This window comes from Oryctolagus cuniculus, chromosome 10, assembly GCF_964237555.1.
Source record: "Oryctolagus cuniculus chromosome 10, mOryCun1.1, whole genome shotgun sequence".
NCBI classification, from domain to species: Eukaryota; Metazoa; Chordata; class Mammalia; order Lagomorpha; family Leporidae; genus Oryctolagus; species Oryctolagus cuniculus.
This window is the reverse complement of record NC_091441.1, coordinates 111,104,128-111,114,124: the sequence shown is the minus strand read 5'-3', so window position 1 is coordinate 111,114,124 and position 9,997 is coordinate 111,104,128. Positions and strand designations below refer to the sequence as shown.

The window sequence follows — 9,997 nt, the reverse complement described above, 5'->3', positions numbered from 1 at the left end:
GGGAGGGAGCAGGGAGGGAGGGAGCAGGGAGGGAGGGAGGGAGGGAGGGAGAGAGGGAGGGAGGGAGGGAGCAGGGAGGGAGGGAGAGAGGGAGCAGGGAGGGAGGGAGCAGGGAGGGAGGGAGAGAGAGAGGGAGGGAGGGAGAGAGAGAGAGGGAGCAGGGAGGGAGGGAGAGAGGGAGGGAGCAGGGAGGGAGGGAGAGAGGGAGGGAGGGAGCAGGGAGGGAGGGAGCAGGGAGGGAGAGAGGGAGGGAGGGAGGGAGGGAGGGAGCAGGGAGGGAGGGAGCAGGGAGGGAGAGAGGGAGGGAGCAGGGAGGGAGGGAGAGAGGGAGGGAGGGAGGGAGCAGGGAGGGAGGGAGAGAGGGAGGGAGGGAGGGAGGGAGCAGGGAGGGAGGGAGAGAGAGGATTTTCCATCTGCTAGTTCACCCCTCTAAATGACTTCAAAGGCCAGGGCTGGGCCACGCTGAGCCAGGAGCTTGGAATTCCATCCAGGTCTGCTGCATGAGTGCAGGGCCCCAAGCTCTTGAGCCATCTGCTGCTGCTTTCCCAGGCACATAAGCAAGGAGCTGGATCAGAAGTGAAGCAGCTGGGGCCGGCGCCACGGCTCACTAGGCTAATCCTCCGCCTGCAGCGCCGGCACACCGGGCTCTAGTCCCGGTCGGGGCACCGGATTCTGTTCCGGTTGTTCCTCTTCCAGTCCAGCTCTCTGCTGTGGCCTGGGAGTGCAGTGGAGGATGGCCCAAATCCTTGGGCCCTGCTCCTGCATGGGAGACCAGGAGGAGGCACCTGGCTCCTGGCTTCGGATCGGTGTAGCGCGCCAGTTGTAACGCGCCCGCAATGCGCCAGCCATAGCGGCCACTTGGGGAGTGAACCAATGGAAAAAGGAAGACCTTTCTCTCTCTCTCTAACTCTGCCTGTAAAAAAAAAAAAAAAAAAAAAAAAGAGTGAAGCAGCCAGGACACGACCCAGTGCCCATGTGGGATGCCGGCACTGCAGGTGAAGACTTAACCCACTATGCTACAACTCTGGCCCCAAAACAGTTTTCTGCTACAGTGACAGAAACACCATAATGCTTCGATCTGCGACTGCCCAGCATCGTTATTCCGCTGTCCCTCTGCCAGCACCATGCATGAGCACACGTGGATGGCTGAGAATGTGGAAGGTGTACGGTGAGACACGCTCTTGGGGACACACAGGCAGTGACAACTGTTCATCACTTGAGCTTGGGTTTGCCAAGCGTCTCCAGACCATGTTACCATCCCTCCTGGCATTTGGGACTCATCAGAACATGCTTGTGCCTGGACCACGCCACCTATGAGCACTGGAAGAAAAGAGAGAGACTGACCCACGGAAAGACTAGAAAAAGCAAGTAGAGGGGCTGGCATTGTGGGATAGCAGGTTAAGCTGCTGCCTGTGATGCTGGCATCCCAGGTGGGCGCCGGTTCGAGTCTTGGCTGCTCCACGTCTGATCCAGCTCACTGTTAATGCACCTGGGAAAGCAGCAGAGGATGGCCCGAGTGCTGGGGCCCCTGCCATCCACGTGAGAGATCTGGATGACACTCCTGGTTCCTGGCTTTGCCTTGGCCCAGCTCTGTCTGCTGCAGCCATTTAGGGGGTAAACCAGCTGATGGAAGATCTCTCTCTCCGTGTATCTCTCCTTCTCTGTAATTCAGTTAAATAAATACACCTTAAAAAAGGGGTGGGGGGAGAAGGGGAAGGAGGAAGGAAAGTAGGGAGGAAGGAGGGGGGAGGAGGAAGCTGTCTCAGTTAAGCCTCTGTGACCCGAGGGTGCGGGTTCTGCATTGGCCCGTGACTGGAGGTTTAGCACGCTTCCGTCTTAACAGGAGGGCGTGAGGTGAAGGTAGAAACAGATGCAAGTCAGTACTGTTTCCAGCCATTTCCAAGTAGGAGCGAGAATTAATGAAATACAAACGCCTGCGAACATGGGGTGACCTCACGCGCCTTACTGGTTTTCTAGGGCTGCTGTATCGAAATACCACACACAGACAGCTTGCAAGAACAGAAGAGCATCTCCCAGTTCTGGAGGCCTGCAGTCCAAAAGCAGGGCTTGCACAGGCCGCACGAGACAGAGAGCCCTTCCTCGTGTCGTCAGGGTCCCGACGGCTGCACCCCTGCACTCTCTGCCTCTTGCCCTCCTCTGAGTCCCTTTCAGGGACACGGGGCATGGGACAGGCTGACCCCGTCGACCTCATCTCCACGGCCTTCATTCGATTGCAAGCAAAGACGCTTCTGAACCTGAACACTAGAGGCTCTGGGGACCAGGGTGGGACCTGTCTCTGTAGGTGACGGTCACTGTGGAACCATGACACTCGCACATGCCAGCTTCCCAGTCTTACCAGCCTTCAAGGCTACCGTCTCCAGCAGCTCCAGGTTCGACTCTCCCCTTCCTTCCTGACTTGATGTGTGCCCCTGGGCACGGTACAGCCATGTCTCGGAGCCTTCTTCATTCAACAAATACTCACTGTGTGCTTGGCACTGGCCCAGATGTTAACAAACACGCCCCCGGCTTTGCGAAGCTCATCTTTGTAATGTGACAAGATAACAGGGTGCCCCTACCTACTCCCCAGGCCGCCTGATCACTACCTGGGGGCTCCTCGCCCTGGCATCCCAGCCATTGAGCTATGTGGACACATTCCAGGGAGCCCTCGCTCCAGCTCTGACCACGGCCATTGACCTCTGTCGCCAGCCTGGGCTCAGACCCCACGGCTGACCCTGCCTCTGTGCCTCGGCTCCCAGGAACCTGGCCAGTCATCCCCACGTGACCCAGCTCCACAGTTCCGGGCCCACTCCCGCAGCTTCCCTCGTCGGCCTGGGCCGGCCAGTTTGCTAGGCTTGGCCTGCTCTGGAGCTGGGGGATGGGGATGGGCCACGCCCGGGAGCTGATGTCATAAAGGGCCTAGGCCCCAGCCCTGGAAGGGGGTCCACCTGGCCTGGCCCCACAGCGGCAGAGTCCCTCCCCTCCCCCACCCCTCTCAGCGGAGGCCCCACCTGTCCCTGAGAGTGGGTACTATGAAAAGGTAAAGGCAGCTGCTGCAGGGACCCCCACCAGCCGTGTCCACCCTGACCCCTGGGGTGGGGCCCATTTCACCGTCTAGACCGCTGGCTCCGGCTCCTGGCACAGCCCCTGGGCATGGCCAACTACTACGAGGTGCTGGGCGTGCAGGCGAGTGCCTCTCCCGAGGACATCAAGAAGGCCTACCGCAAGCTGGCCTTGCGCTGGCACCCGGACAAGAACCCCGACAACAAGGAGGAGGCCGAGAAGAAGTTCAAGCAGGTGTCCGAGGCCTATGAGGTGCTGTCCGACTCCAAGAAGCGCTCCGTGTATGACCGCGCGGGCTGCGACAGCTGGCGGGCCGGCGGCGGCGGCGCCAGCACCCCCTACAGCAGCCCCTTCGACACGGGCTACACCTTCCGCAACCCCGAGGACATCTTCCGTGAGTTTTTCGGCGGCCTGGACCCCTTCTCCTTTGACTTCTGGGACAACCCGTTCGGCAGCGAGCGAGGCGGCCGCGGCCATGGCCTGCGAGGCGCCTTCTCGGCGGGCTTCGGCGAGTTCCCCGCCTTCATGGAGGCCTTCTCGTCCTTCGACGCCCTGGGTCGCAGCGGGGGCAGCCGCACCACCTTCTCGTCCACCTCCTTCGGGGGCTCCGGCTCCGGCAGCTCGGGCTTCAAGTCGGTCATGTCGTCCACGGAGATGATCAACGGCCACAAGGTCACCACTAAGCGCATTGTGGAGAACGGGCAGGAGCGTGTGGAGGTGGAGGAGGACGGGCAGCTCAGGTCGGTCACGGTCAACGGCAAGGAGCAGCTCAAGCGTGTAGACGGCAAGTGAGCGCTGGCCGCCCACCCACCCGCCGCCAGCGCCGCTCCAGGCCCACACACAGGCTCATGGCCAATAAAGTGCCCAGTGTGTTCACTGCACCCTTCGGCCAGCTGTGTAGGGGGTGGGCTGGCGTGGGGTGTGGTGGATGCACACTGGGGCTGCAGGGGTCTTGTAATCTCGTGCGTCCTCCCATCCTGGTTGATAATGTGACAGTCACCCTGTCCCAGTCTACTTCAAGTCCAGCCCCGTGTCCCACTCCCACCATCTCTCTCTAGTGCTGGCCACCGCCATTCCCTTGGGCCTTCCTGCTCCAACCCTCAAGTCATCGCCACCCCCCCCCCCACCCCGCGCCGGCATTCTTCACGTGGCAGCCAAGCCAATTCCAAGGCACATCCCACCTCCTGCCTTGCCTTAAACCTCTCATAGCTCCCTCTGCTCTACGCATGAATAATTCACACCCCAGCCTCACCCTGAGGCCGTGGGGGCCTGGCCTCTGTCCTCCTCCTCCTCCTCTGAGCTCCACCACACTGGCTCCCTTCTTTTCTTCTACTGCACCAAAAGCCTGGCAGCCTCAGGGCCTTTGCATATGCCGTTCTCCTAATGAATTCATTTTGTCCGTCTTCAGGACTGGGACCCACAGGCTGTGGGAGGGAGACCACAGGGAGCAGGTCCCAATAGAATGGAGCAGATGTACAAGTCAGAGGCAAGGGGAGTGAGCTCCCTGTCACAGGAGTTGACAATGCCACAGAAGGAGGGCTACCTGTCCTGGTGACCTGAGGCCCACTGAGGGCTATTCTTTCAGAAATGTGTAATTTTTAAAAAAGATTTATTTATGTATTGCAAAGGCAGAGTTACAGAGAGAGAGAAAGAGACAGAGAGTCAGTCTTCCATCCACTGGTTCACTCCCCAAGTGGCCACAATGGCTGGAGCTGGGCCAATCCGAAGCCAGGAGCCAGGAGCTTCTTCCAGGTCTCCCACATGGGAGCAGGGGCCCAAGGACTTGGGCCATCTTCTACTGCTTTCCCAGGCCAGAGCAGAGAGCTGGATCGGAAGTAGAGCATCCAGGTCTTGAACCGGTGCCCATATGGGATGCCAGCATGGCAGGCGGTGGCTTTACCTGCTATGCCACAGCATCAGCCCCAGAAATGTGTATTTAAAAAAAAAAAAAGATTTACTTATTTGAAAAGCATGGTGATGGGAGGTGGGGTGGGATGGGTGGGTGGAGGCCGGGAGGAGGGAGGGACAGAAAGAGAGAAAAAGAGAACAAGCAAGCAAGCAATCTATATTCCTCCTGCTGGTTACTTTCCAAATGGCCTCAATGGCTGGGACTGGGCCAGGCTGAAGCCAGGAGTCATGAACTCCATCCTAGTCTCCCATGTAAGGGCCCAAGCACTTGAGCCATCTTCTGCTGCCTTCCCAGGCACATTAGCAGATGGCTGGATCAGAAGTGGAGTGGCTGGGACTCTGATATGGGATGGTGGTGTCATCACCAGCGGCTTAACCTGCTGTGCCACAAAGCCAGCCCTGAAATCTACATTTTTAAAGTAAAGTGCTATTTTGAATCAACCTCAAACTGACAGATGTTATCAAGCACTTTCAATTCTTTGTACGTCAGGCCAGACTGGTGGAGTGCCTACGGGGTGCCGGGTGCAGCTGCAGGCGCTGGGCAGATGTGGAGCTAATACTCTCCCCAAGAGCCAGGTGAAGAACAGGTGTGCAGAGCATGGGCCCTGGGGGCACTGAGCGCCAGGGAGAATGCAGGTGGGCACTGTGCCCAGGAGGGTGGCTTGCGGGGAGGGGTAGGACCTTGATTCAGGTGGCCCTTTTTTTTTTTTTTTTTTTTTTTTTTTTGACAGGCAGAGTTAGACAGAGAGAAAGGTCTTCCTTCTGTTGGTTCACCCTCCAATGGCCGCTATGGCCGGCGTACTGCACCAATCCAAAGCCAGGAGCCAGGTGCTTCTCCTGGTCTCCCATGCCGGTGCAGGGCCCAAGCACCCAAGCCATCCTCCACTGCCTTCCTGGGCCACAACAGAGAGCTGGATTGCAAGAGGAGCAGCCAGGACAGAACCGGCGCCCCAACCGGGACTAGAACCCGGGGTACCGACGCCACAGGCGGAGGATTAGCCTAGTGAGCCGTGGCACCTGCTGCGGCAGCCCTTCTTAGGAGGTGGCACCTCTCGGGAACTGGAATGACAGTGAGACCTTAGACCATAAAGCTGTCTCGGGAAGAGCAGGAAAGAGCAGGTGCAAAGGCCCAAAGGCAGGAACAACGGGGAGGCCTGCAAGTGAACAGCTGCTGTCCGCAGAGCGCCCACGACTCTCCCAGAGAAGGGTCCTCAGCCCCAGCTTATACAAAAGGAGAGTGAGATGCAGAGAGGGGAGGGTCATACATCTGTCACATGGCTGACACAGACTTTCATCCCAGAAGTGAATTCCAAAGGACCCGCTTTGAAAATGATGATGATGATGATGAAGGCACCTGTGTGCTTGAGTGCCATCTTCCTCAGGGGCTACAGCAGGAGCCAGAAAAGGAGGTGGTCCCCCGGTTTCAGGGTTCAAGGTTGGTGGGTAACAGGGTCTCGCTCCCAGGCTGGGAGAGGGACGCATTGGCGTGGCCAGGGAAGGTGTCAGCGACCAGGACTGGATTGGATTCTGCTCACCTCTGCCTCCCGATTCCCAGCCCAGTGCCTGGCCTCCAGCAGGTGTCTGACAAGTGATGTGACAAGAGGGGAGTAGGAGGACACCGTGCCAGGGGACAGCAGGACCACGGGGCATGCTCAGAGAACTCCTGGAGTTTCTCTGAGAAGCCCCTAGGTGGCTGCGGACCTAGAGGGCAGGGTAGGACCTGGCTGAACACAGGAAGGAGCCAGAAAGAACTGGTGTGGGTTTCCAGGAGCTCGGCCGGGGCAAGGGGCACCTGTGGGTGTGGGGTGTGCGGGTCCCTCCTGAGAGGTGGGCAGGGTGCTCTCCTCCAAGAGGAACCCACTGAGGCCTCTTCCAGGAAGCCAAGGGGCTTGCGGGGGCCCCTCTGGGGCTTGCTCCAGGCCAATAGGGCACAGCAGGCGACCTGGCTGCTGCAGCTGCATCGCAGGGCTCGGCCTGAGCTCGGGCTCCCTGGGACAGCCAGCAGCTGGAGGCCCCTAACCATGTTACCCCGAGTAAGGGAGTCCTGTGACGCACAGAAGGTCGAACCCCAGCTCCCAGTCCTGCCCTGGGACTAACTTCATCAAAGTCCCCACTACAGCATTAACCACCTGACCTCTGTCCCTGCCGACCTGCTAATTTCACCAATTACTGGCCAGCCGTGGCTGCGTCAAGTGGGCCTGCTTAGCACAGGCAGCTGCTGGGCAAATCGAATTACAAGCCTGCAGCCCAGGCGGCCACACGCTGTGGGCTGGGCACACGGTGGCAATCTGGGTGCTTGCGAGGCCCTGGGGTCCCCGGGGCTGGGGCCACCGTCTGCCCGTGCTCCCTCCTTCCAGCTGAGCCTCACATGTGGAGTGGCTGTCCTCTCCCTCCCATGCCACCCCCTGCTCCAACTCCTGTGGCAGCTAGCAGCCCAGCCGAGCCCAAAACATGTCTCTAGCCGACTCCCAAGTCCACGCTTAGCCCCATTTCACAGGTGGAGAGACCGAGGCCTGAGAGTGGAGGGGCTTGCTCGGGAGCGCCCAGCTGGGGCTGCACACTGTGAGGAAGGCCAAGTGCTGGCTCCCAGGATCCTTCACCCGTCCTTCCCTCCCCCCCAGCATGGACCCTTTCTGCGACACTTCCTCTAGCTCCTGCTGCTGGGCCATGCTGCCTACTCCTCCTGCCTGTTCAGTTCAGCGCCAACGCCTCTGCTCCGTGTCTTGTCCTGGGTGAGGCTCCATCTGCAGAATGTAGCTGCCCACCCACTGCTGCCTCCCGGTGCACGTCCCCGTCGGCGCTCACCTGTAGCTCGTACCAGCCTCCTTCCTTCCCTCTTTGCCCCCTACATCACCCCAGCAGCCAGAGGGATCCTGTGTGACAACCTCACTCGGTGAAATCCAGGGTCCTCACAGAGGTGCACAGGCGGCACCCCCAGCCTCCTACTGTCCTGCGCATACACCCAGCATGTTCCTGCCCCAGGACCTTGGCACTGCCCTCTTCCCCACTTCCCTCTGATCCCGGCTCGCTTTGCCTCTCACTGTGGCCTACCTCAGACCTGGGCAGTGGCTGCCTCCTCCACCCTCCGTTGCTGGCTGCCCTCATCCTGTGAGGGCCCTGACTGAAGGGATTCAGTCAGGCAGGCAGATTCAACGACACAAGCCAAGTTGCCATGGCCAGAGGGGGATGAACCTCAGCTGTGGGGTTTACAGGGCCGGTGGGGGCCGGGTCTGGCACCTGTGCCGACTCTCCTGACATGCTGTGCCAGGCTTCTGTGAAGACTTGGGCGGGCAGCTACAGGTCCTCAACCTAATGGCATCAGGTCTCTGTGAGGGGCGTGGCCTGTATGTTCAACTCCAAGGCTCCCACCAACTCCAAAAAGGGGCATTTCTGTTTGCCCCCATTTTACAGATGGGGAAACTGAGGCTCGGCGGTGCTAGACCCTGCCAAGGTCACCCTGCTGTCCTGGGAGATGACTCTGTCCCTTGGTCCTCTCCCCCTGCACGGGGAGGGGGGTGCCTGGGGTGGGTGGGGCAGGGCCTCCCTCCACTCTCCCTCCCTCTGGCCAGTCGATGTTATCGCAGCTGATTTAATTTCAAAGACGGATTGAGCGGGGCGGGAGGGAGAGCATCTAATCGCAGCCGCCATCTGCCCCGTTGTCATGGGGACGGGCTCCCAGCAGTTGTGCGGGGTGGACCCAGATAAGGGTCTGGGAGTGGGCTGGAGGGTGGGGAGCAGGGAGAGACCCAGACTTGAGAAAGGCTGGGACCCAAGCCACGAATGCAGGGGACATAAGTGAAGAAGACCTCAGGAAGGAGCTGCCACAGTGGTTGCAATGGGGCGGGGCGGGGCGGGGCGGGGTGGGGCAAGCATGCCTCCAGGCTACAGACTCACAGCCCTGGCCCCACAGCCCTGCTGAGCCAGGGACTCCCCGCTTGCCTGCTGGGGCGGCGTCTTGGTGGGACGGGCAGTCCGCCCCAGCGGGCCCCTTCAGCCATGTAGGGTCACAGGCTGCACAGGCAGCTCACAGGGCCCTTGATCTGGCTTTTACACCATCAGGTCCAGGAAGCTGCCCTGGCCACCCTGACCTCGCCCGGCTGACAGAGCGCCCACCTCGTGCTTTGCCCACCAAACGTTCTCAGTGTCGCCAGACAGCCCAGCTCAGAGGGGGTCCTCGTGCCCATTTTACAGATCAGGGTGGTCCCAGACAGGAACTCGGAAAGAGAGCCCCCTGTGAAACTTAGGCAGTGGGCGTTTGTGGTCACCTTGGGGTGTCAGTGCTCGGGAGGGTGCTGGAGACAGCCCCCTTGCAGCCCACTCCCACTCCCCCCACCTGGCTCAGGGCCCAGCGTCCTTAGGGCTGCCCTCACAGCAATGCCTTCTAGGCGGCTCCCCCTGCGGCATCTGGGGAGCCAGCTTCAACCCAGAGATTTCTCCCTCTCCCCCCTCCCTTCCTTCCTCCTTTCTTAAGATTTATTTATTTATCTCTCTATTTGAAAGGCAGAGTTGGGGCTGGTGTTGTGGCACAGTGGGTTGAGCCAAAGCCTGCAGTGCCGGCATCCTACATAGGCACCGGTTCAAGTCCCAGCTGCTCCACTTCCAATCCAGCTCCCTGCTGGTGCACCTGCGAAAGCAGTGGGAGACAGCCCAAGTGCTCGGCCCCTGCACCCACATGGGAGACCTGGAAGCAGCCCCTGGCTCCTGGCTTTGGCCTGCGCCCAGTGCTGGTCATGAAGCAGTAGATGGAAGAAAGACCTCTCTTTCTGTCTCTCCTCTCTCTGTGTAACTCTCACTTTCAAATAAATACATAAACATTAAAAAAAGAAGAAAGGCAGAGTTAGAATCAGTGCTCGTATGGGACGCTGGCATTGCAGGCAGCTGCTTGACCCGCGACGCCACAGCGCCGGCCCCTTCTTTAACTGTTTCTAAGTGCCCGCCTCAGCAGCACGGAGCACACTGGCGATGCTGTGCAGCCGCCGTCGCCGTCCATCCACTTCCTGCACTTTCTCACCCTCCCACACGGGAAACA

General features: G+C 59.9%; 1 protein-coding gene across 1 annotated transcript; it reads left to right on the top strand.

Annotated features, from left to right (window-relative positions):
- The first annotated feature begins 2,919 nt into the window (after window positions 1–2,919).
- Window positions 2,920–3,941, top strand: DNAJB8 (DnaJ heat shock protein family (Hsp40) member B8). The gene has a single exon (XM_002713085.5). The coding sequence runs from the start codon at window positions 3,151–3,153 to the stop codon at window positions 3,850–3,852; it is 702 nt and encodes a 233-aa protein (XP_002713131.1). The 5' UTR covers window positions 2,920–3,150; the 3' UTR covers window positions 3,853–3,941.
- The last annotated feature ends 6,056 nt before the right edge of the window (window positions 3,942–9,997 follow it).